At 44.8% G+C, this 24,313-nt stretch overlaps 1 protein-coding gene across 4 annotated transcripts in view; it reads left to right on the top strand.

Moving 5' to 3' along the window:
• Nucleotides 1-24,313, top strand: part of TJP2 (tight junction protein 2) — a 250,962-nt gene that overhangs the window by 129,549 nt on the left and 97,100 nt on the right. For all 4 annotated transcript variants that reach the window (XM_029612832.1, XM_029612820.1, XM_029612840.1 and 1 more), the window contains exons 4-5: nt 3,891-3,993; nt 15,147-15,708. In XM_029612832.1, the coding sequence (XP_029468692.1) occupies nt 3,891-3,993; nt 15,147-15,708 (665 nt within the window). The remainder of the gene's footprint in view (nt 1-3,890; nt 3,994-15,146; nt 15,709-24,313) is intronic.

Below are 24,313 nucleotides of genomic sequence, written 5' to 3'. Positions count from 1 at the left end.
GAAACCACTCTAACAAGACTACTCAGTCTGAAGGCAATAACTCCAGTTTCCATGCCCCAACAAAATACAGGGCGCTATTCCATTTATTTTATCGTTCCCAAGAAGGAAGGATCATTCCGGCCCATCTTGGATCTCAAGAATGTCAACCATCAGCTGTGGGTTCTACACTTCCGCATGGAAACTCTTCATTCCGTAATAATGGCAGTACAACCGGGAGAGTTTCTAACCTCCCTAGACCTTTCCGAAGCCTACCCTCACATCCGAGTCCATCAGGATCACCAGCGCTTCCTGCGTTTTGCGATACTGGGTCACCATTACCAGTTCTGAGTGCTACCCTTCGGCCTAGCAACCGCCCCCAGAACTTTCACCAAAATTATGGTGGTCGTGGTGGCAACACTGAGGAAGGAAGGGATCCTGGTACACCCTTACCTGGACGATTGGAAGAGAGCCGGCAGGTGACCAGCAGAGTCATGAGCCTACTGTAGGAACTCAGTTGGGTCGTGAACATGGGCAAGAACAGTCTGCAGCCCTCTCAATCGCTAGAGTACCTGGGGGCCCATTTCGACACCAAACAGAACAAAGTCTTCCTCCCTCCTCCGAGGAGAAGGAAACTGATGGAACAATTACGATGATTGATGACCAATGCACACCCCAAGGTATGGGGACTATCTTCAAGTCCTCAGCCTCATAGCATCAACCCTGGAGGTTGTCCCATGGGCAAGGGCCCATATGTGACCGCTCCAGCGCTCCTTACTGTCATGATGGAACCCGCTGTCCCAGGACTACTCAATTCACCTCCAACTACCAGTAGAGGTACATGCTCAGCTCCAGTGGTGGCTACAGGAAGACCACCCAAGCAGAGGAGTAAGCCTATCCCCACCGAACTGGATCTTGCTCACCACAGATGTGAGCCTGCAAGGGTGGGGAGCCCAATGTCAGGAACTGACGGTCCATGGACACTGGAACAAGGAAGAGGCGGAATGGAACATAAACCGCTTGGAAGCTCGAGCAGTCAGACTAGTGTGCCTGCGATTCAGCCACAGACTCCGCGGCAAAGCAATTTGAGTAATGTCAGACAACGCAACAGCGGTTGCTTACATCAACCGCCAGGGAGGAACCAAACGTCAGCAGGTGTCTCTGGAGATAGACCCTCTCATGGCATGGGCAGAGATAAACCTGCAAGGGATCTCTGCTTCCCACATCGCAGGAAAAGACAACGTCTCAGTAGACTTTCTCAGCAGAGAGAGCCTAGACCCAGGGGAATGGACGCTGTCGACCGTAGCCTTCCAACTAATAGTAAATCACTGGGGCCTCCCAGCCATGGATCTATTGGCCACCCATCTCAGTGCCCAAGTCTCCAGGTTCTTCAGCCGCAGACGAGAGCCACAATCTCAAGGAATCGACGTTCTCATCCAGACTTGGCCAGAGGAAGACCTACTGTACACTTCCCCCCCCCCCCCCCCCCCCCCAAGGCCATTACTGGGCAGGGTCATCCGCAAGATAGGACATCACAGGGGACTAGTTCTACTAGTGGCCCCGGATTGGCCAAGATGGACCATGGTAAGCAGACACTCCTTGTGGGGAACCCTCTGTGCCTACTTCCACACAGGGACCTTCTCCGGCAGGGTCCAATCCTCCACGAAGACCCATCTCGATTCTCTCTTACGGTCTGGCCCTTGAGAGGACTCGCCTGAAGAAGCGCAGTTATTCAAAGGCCGTGATTGACACCCTGCTCCGAGCGAACAAGTTCTCCACAACCCTGTCATACATATGGATCTTGAGAGTATTCGAAGCCTGGTGTGAGGACCGTGGGATTCTCCCGCAGACAGCCAAAATTCCAATGATTCTGGAGTTCCTACAGGATGGTATGAAGAAGGGGTTGCCGCACTGGCCTCTTCAGAGCCGAAGTGGATGGCATCCGGCTATCCGGATTTGTCCTGCTTCCTGAGTGACCAGGACAGTAAGACGCTTGGGTGACCTCTGAGCTGTGCAGATATTTTAAGTGAGGAGGGGTTAAACAACTCCGACCACCCCTGAAGTGGCCAGTGCCTCTAGGGAATCTCAATCTAGTATTAGACTTCCTAGCTGGGACTTCCTTCAGACCGACACGAGATCTGTCACTAGGCCTCTTAATATTGAAGACTGCATTCTTGGTGGCCATATGTTCAGCTCATCGCATTTCCAAACTACAGGCATTATCCTGTCTGGAACAGTTCCTTAGGTCACGCCTGGAATTGTACAACTGCGCACTGTCCCCTCCTTCCTACTGAAAGTGTTTCCAAGTTTCACTTGAACCAAACCATCTCGCTACCATCTCCGGATGAACATGAGGACTCTGAAGACTCGCGCCTTTTTCGCCATCTAAATGTCGGTAGACTCCTAGTCAGATACCTGGAAATATCGGAACCAGTGCGCAAAACAGACTGCCTGTTCGTTCTTCACAGTGGGAAGAAACAAGGCGAAGCGGCCCCCGCGGGCGACTATAGCCCGCTGGATCAAAGAAGTAATCAAGGCAGCCAACCTAGAGGCAGGAAAGCCCTTACCTCTACAGGTTAAGGCTCATTCTAAGAGGTAATCTCTTGGGTGGAAACCAAGCTGCTGTCGTCCACTGAGATCAATCGGGCGGCGACATGGTCCTCCATACACATCTCCAGGTTCTACCGCCTGGATGTTCAGGCCCGGGAAGACGCAGCCTTTGCAAGGGCAGTACTAAGTGGGCCACGGGCAGCCTCACGCCCTGTCTGGGAATAGCTTTTTTACATCCCATTGGTCCTGAGTCCATCTGGCTACGTGCTAGGAAATGGAGAGATTACTTACCTGATAATTTTGTTTTCCTTAGTGTAGACAGATGGACTCAACATCCCACCCACAGCTGCCCCGGAAAAGGAGAACCTCAGATAGCAAACCTCGAGACTAAGCAAATACGGGTAAGCCACGGCCTACCCCTAGTTCAAGACACCCACAGTTTGTCCAGTGTCTACGTTAATTGGTTGAGTGCCCTGGCGGTCTCCAGTTTGGAAATTAGTTGAACCAATTCAAGTTTTACTCAAGTTTAATCAAGTTATTTAAGCAAAGATATATCCACAATGGCTTTTCGAAGAGAATACTGAAGAACTGAGGTTACTGCAGGGGTATATCTAGAGTGACTTCAGCTTTGAAATCTGACTGAGTCTCCCATCTGCTAGCAGAAGAGCACAATACCCATTGGTCCTGAGTCCAACTGTCTACACTAAGGAAAACAAAACCATCAGGTAAGTAATTTCTCCAATTTGTTATATAGAGTTGTTGTTTCCTTTACAATGGTAAAAAGTTAGCTTTATGACTAGGGCTAATAAACACATTCAGGCCGATACAGTACAGTGCGCTCCATCGCCTGCTATTGGACACGCGTTTTCTCTTACCCCTTATTCAGTAAGGGGAGGAAAACGCGCGTCCAACCCGCGGCACCGGGAAAGTGCACAAAAAAGCAGTAAAAACTGCTTTTCTGTGCACCCTCCGACTTAATATCATGGCGATATTAAGTCAGAGGTCCCGAAGAGTAAAAAAAAAAAAAATTTTGAATTCGGCCCGCGGCTGTCAGGCCGAAAACCGGACGCTCAATTTTTCCGGCGTCCGGTTTCCGACGCTGGTTTCCGACGTTGGTTCGAGAACCAACACTGGCAAAATTGAGCGTCTGCTGTCAAACCCGCTGACGGCCGCTGCTCCGGGCTAAAAGGAGGCGCTATGGACGCACCACCTCATTTGAATACTGAATCGGCGAGGGGCCAGTGCACGCGCCGGGAGAGCGGGTGTTCGTCCGCGGACTTTACTGAATCTGCCTGATTGTGAAGTTTTGGAGGTGTATGGTGTGAAGAAAGCCCTTTCATTGTTTCATCTTTGTCCATTTGCAGAGAAAATGACAGAGTTGTGATGGTCAACGGCACCCTTCTGGACAATGTGCCCCATTCTTTTGCAGTTCAACAGCTAAAGAAATGTGGGAAAACTGCTACCTTGGTGAGTATCTCCAAATCTTTATTCTCTGGGTTCTACTTATTTCCCAGAACTAATGGGAGAAAATACAGTTGGTCTTCAATTCACTAAACTTTTTTCCCTATACACTTAAATTAATAGAAAAACAGCATTCACAGACAGCTGGCATGAGCAATGTACTTATTGATTTTGTGTGCCACTTTCATCAAAGTAATCGGAGGAATGCTAGTTCCCAATTACGAGGCTGATTTATTAAGTCTTTACCATGAAAGAGCTCAAGCTGCCAGAACGCATTGAATGGACATGTGGAATGTACTGCCAGTCCCTCATTCATGATTACCTCATCCAGCCTGCACAGTAAGGTGCAGCACTATCTAGGCAATGAGACAACAGGCTTGTGTAAGACTTCAGAGGGTACGGTCATTCAGTAACATTCTGTTTAGGCCTCTGATTTGCATAGGGTGGTCCATGTTGTTCAGATGCAGTTGTATTTCATTCGTCTTCACTGTGGCTCAGCAGTTACCACTACAGTATTTCTTGTGACACTTTTGGTAATGGGAAGTAAAAAAAAAAAAAAAGTTAAAACATCACAAAGTTCAGAGTCTGTTTTATTATTAAGGAAGTCCATGCGGAGAGCTTGTAATAGCAGCAGGCCATTCACCAGGCCCTTGAATCCAGTAATCCTCAAGTCACCCTCCTGTCAGATGGGGTGTCAAATGACAGCTTTGTCTTCTGATGGACAAGATCAGAGAGAAACTGCTTCAGGGGGTTCAACATTCAAAAACCCCAAGTCTTCTGGATATGGCCACTGCTGTCCTGACTAGGGCACATGCACCCCTCTGGAGCCAGATTCATTGTTGGTGTAGGGAAGCTCACAAAGAGTAGGAAAACCTTAGAACACCTTTCAAAAATTGGCTTTACGTTGGCAACCTCCAATCTTCAGATACTGTGGATGATTCTAAAGATAGTCTACAGATTATTAATAGTATGTCTGCAGTTTCATTTTTCAGTTCTTTCAATACTCGGATGTTTACCATCTAATCCAGGTGATTTGCTACTCTTCAGTTTGTCAGTTTGCCTTATTACATCTTCAAGGGTCACAGATTTATTTCGGTTCCTCTGAATCGTCACCTTTAATTATTTTTTTGAATTATTTCTTTATTAGTTTTAAATAGAATCATCCTTGGTTACAGAAAAGAGAATCCTTTAGTCACAAATATATAATAGGAAACAGATACTTAAGTATAATAACACAAAGGATCCAAATCAAACCATAAATTAGGAGAGAGAAAGCAGCAGAAATAATTAGATTCACAATAAGCCATTTCCATTTAAAGACCTAAGTTGTTACATGGCTATTTCCACTGCTAATATTGGAAACCTTATTACTCAAGAAATTGTCCAGCTGAACTATATCATGGAATCCGTACCTATTACCATGATATTTAAGAATACCAGGGAAACTTCAATTGAAACACCACCCCCCCAATCCAAAATTGTCTGTTTTCTAAAAAGAAATGCTTTACAACGCAATTGAAAGTAACATCGCAGAAAATTGAAACCTTATGACCAAAAAACATGCATTCTTTTAAATTGAAAAAAAGTTTCATTATAAGTTGTTCGTCAGATTCTTTTAAGAATTCCGCTATTTATTTATTTACTTGTTTTTATATACCGGTATTCGAGAATACATCATATTGGTTTACAGAATTAAAAAGTAGAAAATAAGCAGTGAAATAAAATACATCAGTTAAAAAAAAAAACTAAAAAAGGAGATACAACATTGTTTTTGATTTCTAATATATTAACTACTCAGAAAAATATTAAAAATAAAATGAGGCATTATTCAATCAGGAAAAGCTTGCTGAAATAGCCAGGTTTTTAGTTTTCTTTTTAAAAGTGAATGGATTTGCCTCAGCTCTCAATTCTATTGGTGTGGAATTCCATAGTTTTGGACCTGCTAAAGACTCTGCGTTTAGGTGGGCCAATTTCAGAGATAGTATAGATAAACTTGCATTCATCAAACAAAGGACTATTCTTTGTGGTGTGTGGAAATGTAGGACGGCATTAAGCCATTCAATTTTTTTCATTATATAATGTTTTATGTATTAATGTAAGTACGTGTTTTAAACTGTATTCAATAGGTGATTGGTAGCCAGTGTAGTTCTTTCAAAATGGGTATGATATGATCAAATTTTCTAGTGTTTGTTAGAATTCTTGCAGCCACATTTTGAAGGATCTGAAGAGGTCTGGTTGTGGATGCTGGAAGGCCTAAGAATAGTGCATTACAGTAGTACTAATAGAGTAGCTCTATCTGCAATAACAAAATATGAATTTTCTAGGATTTCAGTTAGGTTGAAAGATTCATCCTTCTCGATTCCCTCCATTAACATAGAAGAAGAAGATAAAGAATAAGCTTTAACAATAGTAGGAAAAGATTCATTGGAAAGGCCAAGGAGATTCCTGAAAGAATCTCCCTAGCATTTCCATAGGAGATATAATAGAGCATCTAGGAAAATTAAAATATCGCAGATTACATCTTCTAACAAAGTTTCCCAAATTTTCCAATTTTCTAAGTAAAATTAAATTCTCACTCATTATATTATTACACTGCTCTAAAATTGCAGAAATCTTATTCCCTAAACTCTCCAATTTATCTGCATGATCCTGTATCTTCTGAGAATGATCATTAATAGTAATAGACATATTTCCAACAAAATTCAGCATAGAATTTATACTAGACGATAAAGTAGCTTCCAACTTAGTAATGGCAACCCACAAGGAATCCAGCGTTATAGCGGCTGGCATATCAGGATGGCTAGGAGGAGTAGAGGAGCCTGGTAAACCTTGAAGGGATGCCCCTCTCTGGACAATTGAAACAGTCATCTTGAACCTATCTGGATAGGGCTCCTAATCCTTGGTGGGTTAGGTCCATCGGGACTAAGGGAGGTGAAAACCTGCGAGGGGAACAGAACTGTCCGGTCCAGGTTCATTGCCCGAAGTTGACTGGCTTGTAAATTGAAATGCTTCCGATGTGGGCTGAGATGTGAGGGGAGGGTGAGAAGGGCCCGAGGGGAAGATCCTAACAGATCAATAAAACTTATGTTGACTGTCAAACTGCAAAAAACGTGATAAGGGGTGCACAGCTTTGGCACTTCAGCAGCGGCGCGCCACTGCGTGCCTCACTTTGTCCCAAGGAGATGACGCCACGAGGGAGAACTCCCTCTTCTGGCGGCCTGATGGTAATTAGAGAAAAGGGCTCCTGATTGGTAGAGGAGCCCTGCAGAGGAACACCAGCGCGCTCTCCCTCATCACTTTAAAATATAATTTCTGACATGGCCATCTCCCTTAATCTTTCTCTGTAAAGATTAAAGCAAAGAATTAATTTATTCTCTCCATTTTGATCTTGTTTTCCCTAAGTGCCCCTTTTATCCCTTGATCATCGAATGATACAACTGACTCCCTCGCAGGCTTTCTGCTTCAAATGAATCTGAAAAAGGTTTTATTACGAGTTTTTGCTCCCATTGCAAGCTTCTTTTCAAATTCTCTCTGCCTTTCTTATCAGTACTTTGCATCTAACTTGCCAGTGCTTATGCCATTTCCTTCGCATTTCTTTTCCATTTCTTGTAAGATGTTATTTTAGCTATAACGACCTCTGTCACTTCACCTTTTAACCATGCCAATAGTAGTTTAGACTTATTTCCACCTTTTGTGAATTGTGGAATACATCTGGTGTGAGCTGTTACTACAATATTTTTAAACAAGGCCCATGCCTGCTGTAAACTCTTAAACTTGGCAGCTGCTCCTTTCAGTTTGTTTTTTTTGTAACCTATTCCTCATTTTATCATAGTCTCCCTTTTGAAAATTAAATGCTAAGAAGTAAATTTCTTTAGTGTCCTCCTCCCAGTTAAGTCAAATTTCATCACATTATGATCACTATTGCCAAGTGGCTCCAAAACCGTTACCTCTCGCACCAAACCATGTGTTCCAACAAGGACGAGATCTAAAAATAGTGCCCTCTCTTGTTGGTTCTTGTACCAGCTGCTTTACGAAGCAGTCATTTATTTCACCTAAGACCTTTACCTCCATAGCATGTCCTGATGTGAAATTACCTAGTCAGTACTGGGGTAATTGAAGCCACCCCATTAGCACTGTGCTGCTAATTTTGTTAGCTTCCCTAATTTCTGTTATTTGTCTCTGTCCATTCTGGCTAGGCAGATGGTAATACACCCCCCGTGCTGTTTTATCCCCTTTTTCACGTGAAATGTAGAATCCTTATGGATAGAAATCCCATTTTGTTTTCTGTAGAACTTTTTATCCTGTTTTCACTCGATGCCCTCTTTATCAGATAGCACCACACCTTCACCAATTTGATCCATCCTATCATTGATATAATTTGTACCCTGGTATCCGTGTCCCATTGGTTATTCTCCTTCCACCAGATCTCTGAGATGCCAGTTATATCTACTTCTTCATCCAGTGCTGTACACTCTTAATTCTCCCACCTTATTTTTTTTAGACTTCTTTCATTTGTATATAGATGTTTGAGTATGTTTTTTGTTTGTATTAACAATCTGTTGAGAGGGTAACTCGGAATCTTTCAACTCTATCTGCTCATTATTTAATAGCACCCGGGAAACCTTTCCAAAGCCTGTTGGAATGTGAATTATTGGAGATCTACACACTTTACTCTCTTCATCTGTGAAGAACCAGGGTTTAGCTCCAACAGGCAGTGAGACAAGTAGATTAATGAAAAAGAACAAATTTTCAATATGGTGGGTTTATCAGGTGCATAATCTGACATCAGTGCTGTATTCATCATGGAGGGGCAGGATCCTAATTATGCACGACAAAGCACCTACAATAGAGGCCAATATTATTATCCCACTTTTTTGCAAAGTAGGCAGGTAGTTTCCGTTTTGAAAACTGGCTACAAAATATGCCGTACAAGTGTTTATCTGTTTTGCACCTTCTGTTTCTCTGAGCAGCAGAATGGTGGTAAAACAAAACACCTACATTTGAAAATGCAAATGTTTGCTTGCCGTTTACGTTCCCGACCTAAATGCACACCCACGGCAATGCCTCTCTTTAATCTGGCTGTAAGTTACACACGTTAGGAAAGCCCACGAGTTCTTTGAGCCGCTTTGAGGGAGATAGTCTTCACATAGTGGAATTTAGCTGGCTAACTACTTAGTTATCCAGCTAAATCCCGGTGAGATTTGTTCTGCTCGTCAGCCTGCAAAGCATGTGCCTTGCCAGCTAATCATGTTCATGGGCAATTTTAGCATCTTACCTGCACTTCCTCATTAGATGCCTTTTTAATGAGAAATATTTCTCTTTTTATGAAAACAAGCATTCATACCTTGTCCTTGAAGGAAGGTTTTCTGCTGCTGTTGACAAGGCCCCTCCATTGTACTTGTACATATGAACATAAGAAATGCCATACTGGGTCAAGCCAAAAGTCCATCAAGACCTGCATCTAATCCAGAGCACAAGTACCTGGCAAGATCCCAAAGAATAGATCCAGTCCTTACTCCTAACCAGGATAGGCAGTGGCTTCCCCCCCAAGTCTATGTGGCTAATAGTGGTTTATGGACATTTCCTCTGGGAACTTGCCCAGACCCTTTTTTTAAAACCCATCTACACCAACTGTTTTCTCAGGCAACAAGTTCCAGTTTAGTTGTATGCTGAGTGATACAATACTTTCACCAATATGTTTTAAAAGTGCTACCCATTAATTTCATGGAGTATCCCCTAGTCCAGTGGTTCTCAACCTTTTTCCCATCATTAAACACCTGATGGACAGTACTCACTTGTGTGACACACCACTCACAACAATCCACAGCTAAACTGAAAAAAAGCCTCAATATTTCTTTTATTGTTAAGAATGACACAAGGGAAAGAGAAGAGTATTCTGTCTGAACAGAAACACATTTTTATACAAGCTGTATTCTCTGTCCCCCCATGGGGCCACCAATCTTTTTTCTTCTGCTGTCACTCTGGGCCCAGCAAGGGAAGATAGAATCAGTTATCACTAGCCTGGAAGAGAAAGAGAGTTGCCATTTCTTGCTGGGCTCTGGCAGGAATGGAAGACCAGAGCTGAGTCCTACTGGGCTCTGTGGGTGAAGAAGGCTGCCTTGTGAACAGTACAAACCTGTGCACCCTCCCTCCCCACACAATTAAAAATTATGTATTTATAATAGATTTTATATGAAAAATGACAAAAGTACAGTGAGGTAAAAATATCATAACAAGTATGTTAAATTTTATGCACTGATGTGGTGCCAACCAGAAAACCCTGCAAAAAGGTAAAAACAACCCCCCCCCCCCCCCCCAAAACTTGGAACCCATATGGCATTAGGCTTATTGTAACATGTTCACTGTAGGCTTTGCACTGAGAAGGTCACGAGTAAAAGAATTAACAACTAGCAAAACAGTAAAACCTCCATACTAAAACACTAACTGCCAGCACTCAAACGATGAGAACCCTACTTATGAAAAGGTATAAGTGCTAATATTACACCAGGCCCTAAAATACCAATATACCTCATAGTAGGAAAATAGAACAAACCAGGCTGCTATAGATCCCTGCACAGAAACTACACACTGGCAGAATACTTCACCTCAGTCATACATGCAGAATACAGACAGACTATCATGAAATACAGAATACGAAGAGCATACTGTAAGTATGAATAGAAATGTACAGACAAACTGAAATGGAAACAGTACAGCAATGGAAAAACAATATCCATTCCTCATTAAAAAAAAAAAAAAAAAAAATAGTAATAAATCATACTAACAAAAAAATAGATATTTCATAATAGCTGAAGAATCGAATAACATTCAACAATTTAAAAACTCATAAAGGTGTTCCAAACACCAATAAAACATTTCAAAACAGCAGAGACAAACATCCAATAATTAAAACTAATAAGGATTTAAAATATTTATTTATTTAGATTTATATTCAGCTTTTTGCACTTTTTTCAGCACTTCAAAATGGATTATATATGATTTCACTGTGCCCTAAGATTGTCTTGGATTAGCAAGAGGCAAACAGGGGGTTTTGTATCATATATGCAGGTACTCTCTCTCTCACTCTCACATGCTCAGTCTCACTTACATAAACATCAGGCTGTCTCTCACTTGCTTTTGCTCAGTCTTGTGCATGCACACACACACGCATGCTGCTTCTCACTTTCACATGCTCAGCCTCACACAGGCAAACACACCCACAGGCTCTCTTCATTCTCATATGCTCAGTCTCACACAGGCTGTCTCTCACTCTCATGGGCTCAGTCTCACACAGGTGCACACCCACAAGCTGTTTCTCTCCTGGAAACACAAGTAGCAGCAGCAGCTTGAACCTTCAGCCTGTCCTCATTCTCTTTCTTGGGGCCATGGGGGCTGACACTGCGCTTCTTCAAATTTGGCTCAGCACTGCTGCGTCTCTTGTTCCTGCACGGATTAACCTCGCGTCTTCTTCTGGCCGTGGCGATAAGGAAGGCCATACCACCAGCGCAGCCCCCCACCCCGACATGTTCTTTCTATATGGCTGCTTCTTGCTGCAGTCAGCTCTGCTACTACATTCCTCCCGGCCAGAGGAGGAGATCTCTACGTTCCGCTGGAGCAGAGGAAGGGGGAGGGAAGATTAGCTGAATCAGCAGGAGACCAGGAGGCTCCGTATTCTAAAGCGGAGGCGGCGACACATCAGCTTATGCTTCGCATCACAGTGGTGTGTCGCGACACACTGGTTGAGAATCACTGCCCTAGTCCACTCATGACTTTATAGATCTCTATCATATTTCCTCTCCGCTCTCTCTTCTCCAGGCTGAAGAGCCATAACCAGTTTAGCCTTTCCTCATAGGGAAGTCGTTCCATCCTCTTCATCATTTTGATTGTCCTTTTCTGCACCTTTTCTAGTTCCACTATATCTTTTTTGAGATGCAGCGACCAGAACTGCATAAGTATTCTAGGTGCGGTGCAGCATGGTTGAACACATTTTGGAAATTTCTTCTGGACCTGCTCTGTTTATGCTATTAGGTCTTCCTGCATTGTTTAATGGGATACTGACAGCTTGATTGCTGTAGGTAAAACCTGAATGGAAGATGTTTTCCTATAGACCATCTCAAAAGGATTTCGAGAAGAGGTCCTCGTCAAAATTTACAGAAATCCTCAGCATAGATACTTTCCTTTCCATGCTAAGGAGATAGCAAAGCATCAGCTCTGATCCCCTGGTTCCAATGCTGGAGTCCTTTGGAAGAAAGTCTACTGTTTTGTAAGCGTATGGTGTTTGGGTGTGGTGAGAGAGCGCCATAGGAAAAACCTGGTTTCCTGTGATTCTGTACAATTTAGCCAACCCGAAATTTGTAGTTCCCTGCAAAAATTACAGGAAACCAGCAGCTCTGCTGCTGCTCCGATTCCACCTGCCTCACATTCCTGGCTGCTGCCTCTGACGGTCGCCGCTGCACTGTTTGTGCCCTCATTGCTGGGAGGGCTGCAAGCTTTCCCCCTCCAACCCCAATTCATGCCAGGGTACTGCCCTTGCTCCACTGCCAGTGGGTTGTCAGATTTATCCTCTCTTCCTGCCCCCTCCTCTCCCAACTGTACTTCTTTCAGGCTGTGCTTTTATGTCTCTCCCCCTCCCAGGCACGTACTGCATAGTGCCAGCTGTACCTCTTTCTGCTGTCAGCAATGAGAAATTTCTTGCTGGTACCTGGGGTATGCAGCGGGGGTGGGGAGGGGAGAGAAAAAAAATATAAAGGATGGAAGAGTCAGGAACAATGGATGAAAGGCTGGAGGGAGAAGAGGGATGGATGTGTGGGGACAAAGACTAGGGAGCCAATGCAGTATGACGCGTGGTAAAACGGGCACTCGAACTGAGCACCCGTTTTCCTAACGCGCGCACAAACACCTTTCCTGGGCGCCCGATGCAGTATTATAATGAGCTGGGGATCAATCGCGTGTCCCTACTGCTCTGCATTGGAGCATCCGCTTTCTCTCCCCGCAAAAGAGAAGCTGGCGTGTGAAATCCCCCCTGCAGTGACAAAAGAGCAGTCGTGCCCAGAACAGGGGCAAGTGGTCCCTGTAGCAAAGATTTCAGCTTCCTAATATTGGCTGATATCACCTTGCACTTGATTCTGCTGCTAACAGGAAGCCAGTGCAGTTCAGGCAGTATCATCGGGCAGGCAGCCGGTAGGAGGAAGCAGAAAATCGCCGCTCGGCTTGACTTTGCGGTATGACTTAACGCCAACTCCAAGGCTGGCATTAAATTTGCAGCATTAACAAGGGTTTGTTAGCCGAGCGGTGACTTTTCTGCATAGCTAATAGCCTCATCTACATGAGATTTACATGTGATAAGCGCTATTTGCCCCGCGTGAAGTTGGACATGCGAATCCTCTTATTGCATGGGAGGTTAGCCTAGCATGTCCAAAACGCGTATCCAATTGATCGTTAAGCTGTGCACTAGGCTGAGCGCACTTTTTTGCATCGGCCCCTAGGGCAGGGATGGAGGGAACCAAGTGGTGAAAGATTAGAAAAGAAGAGCAAAGATACTCTGGGGGAGAAGAGGCAATTGAGAGGAAAGTAGGCTAGAGTGGGAGAGGGAGAAAAATATGCTGAAGAAACTACCCGTGAGCTGCCAAAGAAGACTGCAGAAGTCTTAGCTATAGCATACAGGCTCTTTGCTTTCCAGTACTAAATTTTTAGTTAGAGTATTCCCATTCAGTCTTCTGCAGGGCAGCCTGTCTTTCGTGTGTGCTTTGCTGAAAATTGGGGCTATAATTTGTTACCAAAGCAGAAAGGTTCTTGGGAACCTATTCAACCATTTTCTAAAAATCTGGAGGTTTTCTCCCAGGGTTGGACCACAAAAGAGTAAACAACTTCATCATGCAAAGGGTAATCTAGATAGAATCTCAATTTTCAGTTATTATTGCATGTCAAGTTGTAGGACTGCCTTTCGCTACTTTGATCTTCACAGTGTGTATCACCAAATTGCCATTGTGTAGATTCTCCATAGGCTTCTGATGGACTAGGGGGCACTCTATGAAGTTAGTATGTAGCACATTTAAAACGAATCAAGAGAAAATTATTTTTCACTCAATGCATAATTAAACTCTGGAATTGCCAGGGGATGTGGTTAGTGAAGTTGGTGTAGCTTGGTTTAAAAAAAGGTTTGGATAAGTTCTTGGAGGAGAAGTCCATTACCTGCTATTAATCAAGTTGACTTAGAAAATAGCTTCTGCTATTACTAGCAACAGTAACATGGAATAGACTTAGTTTTTGGGTACTTGCCAGGTTCTTATGACCTGGATTGGCCACTGTTGGAAACAGGATGCTGGGCTTGATGGACCCTTGGACTGACAAAGTATGGCATGTTCTTATGTTCTTAACTGAGGGAGGACAAGGTGCTGTCCTTTTTAGCCTGAACCTAAGAAGTACCATGTTGTGTCAGCCCAAGATCCATTGAACCCAGTATCCTGCCTCTGGCAGTAGCCAATCCAGGTCACAAATAACTGGCAGATCCCAGACAGTATATTTATTTCCTGTTGCTCACTGTCAGGTATAGCAGTAGCTTTCCTTGATCTACCTGGCTGTTAATGTGATATGTACTTTTCCACTAGGTAGCTCTCCAAACCTCTTTTAAACCCTGCTGTGCTAGTTTCCTTGCCTTGTCCTGTTTTGTTTAAATACTGTGTATGCAAAATGAGAGAGCATTTTGTGATAGTACCCTGTCTATAAGTATCTTTGTTTTCAGTTTTTATTTTATTCTTCCTGGGAATTTCAATGCTATATAAAAAAAAATTACTTTTCCATTAATTTATTTCTGCAGTTTAGTGGAAAAATTACTTTATTACAGCAGGAGAAAAATCAGTGGAAAAGTTATTTATATATATATATATATATATATATATATATATATATATATATATATATATATATATTTTATAATCACATTGAAATTCCCAGGGAAAAAAAAAAATAAAACAAAACCTGAAAACGAATTTCCCCCTACCTGGGTGCAGCGCATGGAGATCATAAAACAAAATATCAGGTGAATAGTATACTCAGTTGGTGCAGCCGCGTAAGCTAAAATCAGGAGAGAATTCATGTAAAGTCAAGAGTGTTTTAATTGAGGAGATATCTATTTTGTGTGTTTGCTTTGTGTAAAACAGGTAGTAAAGAGGTCACGGAAGGTTCAGCCATCGGCACTCCGAAGAACACCATCTCCTCACCCCAGCGACAGAGCCTTTGATGTAATAGATGATGAAGCACTGTACGACCACAGAAGCAGTTACAGCGAGAAGGACTGGCACAGGGGCGGCCACAGTCGGGGTTCCAGCCCTGATAGAGATTATAGAAGAGACCAGGGTTGGGGTAGACAGCACGATCGTGACAATGATTACAGCCCTGATCGAATCCGTGGCAGGAACGTAGGCAGGGAGGGGAATATGGAACGCGAGCACCAGCGGGACCACAGCCGTGGCAGGAACATAGACCAAGATGAGAGATTGGAACGTGGCTATAGTGGGGATTACAGCCCGGACAGAGGTTATGGTCTGAGACCTCCTGTTGATCAGAGGCACGAGAGGGAAATGCAGAGGAGCCGCAGTCGAGACAGACTTCAGTCCCACAGCCCTTCGCCTGAACCTCTGCGTCACCAGCACATACCCCCAGCTCAGCAGGACCCTTCTAAACCTATCAGCGTTCTTTTAGCAAAACGGAAACAACACGAAGGTAAATGTGACAGAACTAATGGTGACCCTATCTATTTATTTATTTAGAAGGGTTTATATACTGCTTTTACAATGAAAGTCGGTCAAAACGGTTTACATTTGTTAATATACATAAAAGGTAAAACATACTATAAGATAAAAACATAGCGTAAATAAGATGAGTAGAATAACGAAATAGAAGGGGATGTAAACAGGAAGCTGGGCAGGGGAGGCTCCAAGAGATGGTAAATGGGAGGCAGAATCATGAAATGCCTATTGGGGGATGGAAAGAGAACTGGAAGCCACAGAGAAACAGGTATGACTTTAGATTTTATTATTATTTTTTTTTTTTTTTTAATTTTAAGTCTGTGCAATATTATCTGCCTTAAATGATCCGGGCACACTGTCTGGTGATATCTAGTCTGGCCAGATGGATAGACTATTTCTAAGAGGTTTTTATGTAAGGAAAGTAACTGCCTACAGGGTTAGTAGATTTGAAGAAGTGAGCAGAGCCATGCAGAGGAATCACTGTGAATTAGATTGTGCATAATGGGAGCCAGTGTAGTGAGTATAGGATTGGAGTTGTGTGACCTTTCCATGAGGTACCTGTCAGAATAAGTGCAGCCGTATCTTGGATTAGTTGGAAAGGGCATAGTGCATTGTCATGGAGACCAAGATAGAAGGCTTTACAATAGTCTATACCTGTGAGAATCAGGGATTCCCTTGTACGTACCTGGATCATTCCAGACAGCTGGGTTTTGCCTCCCCTACAGCAGAAGGAGACAGAGAAGTTTTGAGGTGCCACCTGCAGTCCATCAGATTTTCTCTGACTCCAGTAGATGATGGAGGTGCAAAGCCTGCAGTCCAGAAAAAAAAAAAGATACAAGGAGGATTTAGCTTAGAGAGAGAGTTTCTACTGCCTCCCAAGGAGTTGCTTGGTCCTGGTGGGACCATCTCTCCTGGTATCCGAGGCTTCAGAGCAGAGGGTCGGGAACCTTGTGAGCTCTTCCATCTGGTAGCTGATGTAGGGTGAAACCAGGGATCCTGGTTCACTCACCATACAGGAACTTAGCAGAGCCTGTAGCCTTTTTCAGGGAAGTGTTTCTTTAAAGTTTTGTTCTTAAAAAAAAAAGAAAAAAAAAAAGTTAATGGTCTTCTGTGTTTTCTCTCCTCAGGAATTGGTACGCTTGGTTAAGGCCAGTGCAGGCGTTTTGGGCGGCTCTGTTTGTTAGGGTTCCTCCTGTCTTCGCTGGTTCTTCTGCTCAGCTGCTCGCCAGTGGCAACCTCTGATGCTGCGGGGCACGGCGTGCTTGGCCTGTGGGGATGCCTGCACATGTCTCTCGCATGGCGGGCTTTGATCCAGATGCCTCCCCGGGGGGGAAGGGTCATCAGGGAACACATCGGGGAAGAAATCTGTAAAATGCTGGGAGCCTGGGAGGCTCTCTCCGGCACAGCAGAGCACGTGGGATCCCTTCCCCCTCAGCATGGGAATGGAGGCCATTTTGGCAGCCTTCTGATCTTCCTCTGAGTGCGCGGGAGGGGAGGGGGATTTCCCGCCAGCGTCATCTCAGGCGGGGGCCCCCAGGGGGTGGTCCATTCCCTAATGTGCCTGCTACAGCAGACGAGGGAGACAGTGGAGAGGATTCAGATTCGTCCTCCAGTTTTTCTTCTGAGTTTGTCCTTTTACTGCATAAGGCCTTCAAGGCCAGGAGGTCGGCAAAGCGCCAGGGGGGTAATGGTTTTCCTGCCTGGCCACCTAAAAAGCCCAGAGTTCCAGAGAGGTCAGGGGCCTCGCAGGTCGAGTGGTCCCAGAGGGCCACAGCCATGCAACCCACAGCAGACACTTCCCCTGAGGCTTCGGGTCAGGAGGACTCGCCAGGCCAGGACCCTCAAGCAGACGCAGGCCTTAGGGGACCAGGCGCTGGATAAACCATCTCCAGTTGAGGGGGACGATCCTAAAGTGGTGAGATTGTTTTGCGGGGAAGAACTCGTCCCCCTTATACTCGCAGTTCTGGAAGAGCTGGGTATTGTCTCTCCAGGAGGAAAACAGTCTGGGTTCTGTGGAACCGGTCATGGTGGGCCTCGGAGGTCTGACTAGGTCCTTTTGCGTTTCATGCATCAGCCTCCGACTTGATCAGAGAGTGGGACACTCCAGATATGGGGTTGAAGGTCAGCAGAGTTATGGATAAGTTATACCCGCTGCCTGAGGATGCCTTGGATCTGCTCAGGGTTCCAAAGGTGGATGCTTCGGTCTCTGCCGTTACAAGAAAGACTACCGTTCCGGTCACTGGGACCACAGCCCTCAAGGATCTTCAGGACAGAAAGCTGGGAGTACACCTCAAGAAGATTTTTGAGGTTTCGGCCCTGGATATTCATGCAGCCATGTGTAGCAGTTTCATGTTGCGAGCAGGACTTTGTTGGATTCAGCAGCAACAGGATAGGTCCTTGTCAGATACTGATGTCCTTCAGGCGGAGCGGCTGGAAGCCGTGGTTGCCTACAGTGTGGATGCTCTGTATGATCTATTCCGGACCTCCTCCAGGACCATGGTTTCTGCAGTTTCCGCCCGTAGACTCCTGTGGTTATGGAATTGGGTGGCAGATGTGGCTTTCAAAGCTCAGCTCGGTTCCCTGCCTTCTAAGGGGAAGTTGCTATTCGGCAAAGACTTGGAGGAGATGGTTAAGTCTCTGGGGGAGAACAAAGTTCATGAGTTGCTAGAGGATAGGCCAAAGGTGAGAAGCTCCTGATCTCAGTGCTCCCGGTTCTGGGGTAACCGTAAGTTTTGGGTGTCCAGATCATCAGGTTCTTCCTCTAGGCAGCCTTCGGGTAAGTAACACTCCTGGGGGTCAGTCCTTTCGTTGCCAGCAACCTGGAAGGGAAGGCAACCAGGGTGCAGGCAGAGCCAAATCTTCCCAAAGACCTCCCTATTATTGGTCTGCTCCTCGGTTCCAATAATAGGGGTGGGGTCAGCTGACACTGTTTTACAAGGAATGGGCCAACATTACGTCAGACCAATGGGTCTTAAAAGTGATAAAACATGATTACGCTTTAGATTTTGCTCGGCCACTAAATGAAAAGTTTCTGGTATCCCCATGCTCTTATGAGGAAAAGAGACTGGCGTGCGGGACACAGTTCGACATCTCCGTGTCCTGGGCGCAGTGATTCTGGTGCCCCGCGAAGAGCAAAGGAACAAGACGTTACTTAATTTACTTTATAGTGCCAAAGAAGGAGGGCATCTTTTCCGGCCCATGTTGGACTTGAAGAAGGTGAACAAAGTCCTGCGAGTGCCTCGCTTCCACATGGAAACCCTATGTTCTGTGTTCGTGGCGGTGCACAAAGGGGAGTTCCTAGCATCTCTGGATCTCACGGAGGCGTACTTGCACATCGGGATCCAGTCTGATCATCAGAAGTATCTGAGGTTCGTGATTCTGGGGGAACATTTTCGGTTCCGGGCTCTCCCCTTCGGTCTGGCCACGGCTCCCAGGACCTTTACCAAGGTGATGGTAGTGATGGCGTCGAGCCTGCGGAGCAAAGGGGTCCTGGTGCGCCCCTTCTTGGACGACTGGCTGATTTGAGTGAAGACGGAAGATCGGTTCCGAGCTTCGGTGGAGCTGGTCCTGCAGCATCTGCACCCATTGACAATCCACCCCAATCTCGCCAAGAGCCACCTGACCCCTTCCCAGACGGAGTTTCTGGGGGTTCAGTTTGATATGAAGAGGGGAAAGGTTTTCCTCACCGAGGAGCGGATCTTCAAGTTGCAAGCTCAGGTCTGCAGTTTGTTAGCCAACTGCTTACCCAGAGTTTTGGACTACTTACAAGTTCTCTGATTCATGGCATCTGCCTTGGAGTTGGTTCCATGGGCGTTCTCTCATATGAGACCTCTGCAGTCAACCTTGCTCTACCAATGGGATCCCATTTCCGAACAGTTTTAGCTAACTCTTCCCCTGACAGAGACCGCTCGATCCAGTTTAGCGTGGTGGCTCTTGCTGGAGAAGCTGCGGCAAGGAGTGGAATTGGATATTCCTTCATGGACAGTGGTTACTATGGATGCCAGCCTCTCTGGCTGGGGGGGGAGGGGGGGCGGTCTGTCAGAAGAAGTCCGTCCAAGGCCGGTGGTCAAGGGAGGAGCTACATGATCCATCAATCGCCTGGAGACCAGAGTGGTTCGGCTGGTGCTACAGGCTCTGCTACCCCTAGGGGGAAACCAGCGAGAGTGCTGTCCAACAGTTCAACAGCGGTGGCCTATATAAATCATCAGGGAGGTACCTAGAGCAAGAGCGGTGGCTCAGGAGGCCTGGGAACTAATCGCCTGGGCAGAGCTGCACTTGGACAGGCTGGCAGCATCCCATATTGTGGGTTTGGACAGCATTAAAGCGGATTTCTTGAGACGTCATCATCTGGATCCTGGGGAGTAGGAGCTCTCAGATGACATGTATCGTCTCATTTGTCACCGGTGGCGTACCCTTGCATGGATCTGATGGCGACGTTCCGCAGTGCCAAAGTGCTGCTGTTCTTCCTTGGCCATCAGATATTCTTCTCTACATCTTCCCTCCGTGGCCACTACTCAGCAAGGTCTTGCATTGGATAGAGTTAGATCCGGGCGACGTAGTTCTTGTGGCCCCAGAGTGGCCAAGGCACCCGTAGTTTGCGAACCTGATTAATCTGGCGGTAGTCTGTCCCTTACGGCTCAGACACCTGCCCAACCTTCTGCATCAAGGCCCTGTTTGTTTGGATCAAGCAGATCGTTTTTGTCTAGATGCATGGCTTTTGAGAGGGAGCATTTAAAGAACAAGGGTTATTCGGATGGTGTGGTCACTTCACTCCTACAGCCCAGGAAGACTTCCTCTTCCCTGGCATATGTCAGAGTGTGGGGGGTCTTTGAGTCCTGGTGCATACAGTGCGAGGTGGATCCTACTCGCACTTCGGTAGCGGTTATGTTGACCTCCTTACAGGACGGGCTGGTGAAAGGCTTTTCCTTTAATTCCCTGAGCGTGCAGGTCGCAGTCTTAGGTTGTCTTCGTGGCAAGGTGTGCGGAGGTACCTTGGCGATGCATCTGGATGTATCCTGCTTCCTTCGGGGGCAAAACATTGGTGTCAGCCGCTCCGGAATCCTTATCCTTCCTGGAACCTTAATTTGGTTCTGAAAGCCGTGTTCTCTTCCATTTGAATCTTTGAAACAGGCAACGATAAAAGATCTTACTCTGAAAGTGATTTTCTTGGTAGTGACAGCTTCTGCCCGGAGAGTGTTGGAGCTTCAGGCCTGGTCATGTAGAGTGTCTTTTATGCGTATTTCAGATATGGGATTGTCCTTGCATACAGTTCCTTCCTTCTTGCCTAAGGTAGTGTCAGATTTTCATTTGAATCAGTCTGTGGAGCTCCCTTCCTTTCCGGTTTCTGATCCGGCTTCTCCTCAGTCTAGACTCTGAGACTTATGTGAGGTGGTCGTTGTTACGTTATCTGGAGGTGTGACTAACAGTTTTCGCCTGTTGGATCTAGAGCCACTATTGCCAGGTGGTTGAAGGAGTCTATTAACTCTGCATATATTGCTCAAGGTCATCCGGTCCCAACAGGGCTTTGAGTGCATTCCACCCATTCTCAAGCGGCCTCTTGGGCTGAGTGCCAGCAAGTTTCCCCGCAAGAGATCTGTAGGGCGGCTACTTGGAAGATTTTGCACACTTTTTTGCTAAACATTACAGTTTGGATGTCCAGGCCCCAGAAGCTAGGGGTTTTGGAGTCAGTGTGCTTCAAGCGGGACTCTCAAGGTCCCACCCTGTGTAGGAGAGCTTTAGTACATCCCAGATGTCTGGATTGATCCGGGTATGTACAGGGAAAGTAAAATTGGTTCTTACCTGCTAATTTTCATTCCTGTAGTACCACGGATTAGTCCAGTTTCGGAGTAGAGGAGATGGGAGTCCACTCATTCAGTAATAGGGTCCTACACAAGTTTTTAGTGAGTGGTTTCAATGTTTGATTTTACAAGGTTCCTCTTCCCTCTGGCTGTTCGGGGGGTGGGGGGGGGGGTGAGGGTGGAAAGATTTGTTTATCCTAGTATTTGTTTGGCTTTACTCATTTGGCTTGGGTACAGTTCAATACTGACGGACTGCAGGTGGCACCTCGTGGTATAGGGCACAGTCAATTAAAACTTCTCTGTCTCCATCTGCTAGAGGGGAGGCAAAACTCAGCTGTCTGGACTGATCCATGGTACTACAGGAACGAAAATTAGCAGGTAAGAATCAATTTTGTTTTGTAGAACAGAGCAAAAGTCATTAGTGAATAGTAATAGGCGTAGACATTACAACATGTGTAGCTTGAAAAAGGAGTTTCTAACAGTGGTTGAGATGTGGGTGGGACATGGTTAAGCTTGAATCAAGGATTACTCTGAGGTTTCAAGCTTTAGAAATAATGGGGATAGGTGTGTCATTTAGAAATAGATGTGAAGAGGGGACTGCAAGCGGAATGAGGAATGGTTGAAAGGTGAAATATTTCTGTTTTGGAAGTGTTTAATTTGAGATGGTTATGGGATAGCCATGAGTTAATAGCTTTAATATGGAGACATAACGGTAGAAAGTGTATTTGACCAAGATAAAGAGTAAGGTACAAGAGTAAGTAAGGGGAGCCATGGTCTGCCCAAAGAACTGTTGCTGCAATGGCCGGCTTATTGCAAGGAGAGTATAAAAACTAGAGGGGAGGGGAATTGGAGCACCAGATTAAACAGGAAGGAAAAATGTTGCAGGGTTCAGTGAAACATTAACATTTTATAGTAGTGTGCTTGGGAGTACAGAATTCTGTTTCCAAAGAAAAATTTGATCAAGCTTATAAACCTCTTAATGAGGAGAGAGAACCAAGAGCTTGCAAGCACAACATTCGCAGCAAACCTTTGTTTATATATTCCACAAATACATATGGTTATGATATATATTTGTGTGTGTATATATATATATATGTGTGTGTGTGTATGTATATATGTATATGTATGTATATATATATATATATATATATATGAGAGAGAGACTTCAGGGGTACCACTATATTTAAAAAAAACACTATTTTCCCTCATTTTTCCACACCCCAACTCCATAGGGATTGCCCAGCCTGCACACATTTCATGGCAGATTTGTGTAGGAGCTCCCTCTTGTGGGTACCAATGATATGAAACATAAGAGGGAGGTCGAGGAAGACAAATGTATTTATTTAAAAAAATGTTTTACACACTTATTTTTAACAAATTGAGTTATTTATGCTGTAATTTTTTTATATTCTTGTATCTGCCTACATTACAATTAACAAACCCAATAATACAGCTAATAAAAAAAAAAAAAAAAGAGTATCCGTATTCCTTCTCAGACAGAAATAAGCTCTAAATACTTGTGAAAAAATGTTTTTAACTACTTGTGGAAGAACAAGTAATCTGCATTTCTTACAGCAACTGGTTCCAAACCATCAGTACAGAAAAAGCCCTTTGATGAATTGAAATTAAACACATGGTGGGGATCACCAGTAGGCCCTTTCCCTAAGAGTGTAGTGAATATTTCAGAACCTATAAGGAAAGCTTATCCTGAAGGTACTCAGGATTGATAACCCCTTCAGTGCTGTAAATACTAGGCAAGAGCATGACAATACACTGGAAACCAGTGCAAATTTTTTTTACATTGGAGGCAGACTGGATCCAGTAAGCAATCACACTGCTGCATTTTGTACTGCAACTTGAGACACAGTATTTTTTAGCTGAACCACAATGCAGCATGTTGTAATAATGCTTGAATCAAAAGCCTGATTGCTGGACTATCAAACTACTTTATGAATTTCAATAAGTTATATAGCTGAAAAAATGCCACTTTTTGAAACTTTAGCAACTTGTGAAACCAAAGACAGATCATTTTTAACATCCCCAAAATGACTTATTTTCTCTCTATACTGAAGAACCTGCCCCAGCCATGTTCAGACTTGAGTTCAAACATAACCAAGTTTGCTGCAACCACTTACTAATAACCTCCAAGCATCTATTAACCTGATCCACAGACATTCCAATATTAGGGTACAGAGGGCATAAATATGAAATGACACATTAAACTGATAAAGAATAGTTGTCAAAGGGTCAATGACAATATTAAACAAGGTGAAAGAAGTGAGCCTTGTGGAACCCACAAAACACTCAGTGGAAATTCAGATAACCAATGCTTACCCCACATCATGGACAGCAGCCTAGAACAGCAGTTCTCATCTGGTGTGTTGCCAAGCACCAGCAGGTATGTTGCGCACATCCTGGTCTCCTGCTGCTCTTCCCTCCCTCTCCTCACCTCAGCAAGATGCACATAATTCTTCAATGGACCCAAAAAGCACGAAGGAAGGCGATCTATGAAAGCCGTCAGGATGAAAAAAGAAGATAGATGCCTGATGTCTTATGAAATCCTTTATTGAAGCGGAGACACAAAAATTTGCCCGACTCAGGCCGAGTTTCGCCGTTTGAAAACGGCTGCCTCAGGGGCTTATATTCTCTCTAATTCACAATTGGGATAACTGTATACGAAAGGTCACATTGAGAACTATGCGACCAACTGCATTATCTGGTAATGTGCATGATTCTTCCTCAAGAACATCAGCTACAGCCAAAGGTAGTAGAAGGCTGGAA

Source organism: Rhinatrema bivittatum, chromosome 1 (assembly GCF_901001135.1).
Source record: "Rhinatrema bivittatum chromosome 1, aRhiBiv1.1, whole genome shotgun sequence".
Lineage (NCBI taxonomy): Eukaryota > Metazoa > Chordata > Amphibia > Gymnophiona > Rhinatrematidae > Rhinatrema > Rhinatrema bivittatum.
The sequence above is the reverse complement of the archived record's forward strand: the minus strand, read 5'-3'. Positions and strand labels throughout refer to the sequence as shown.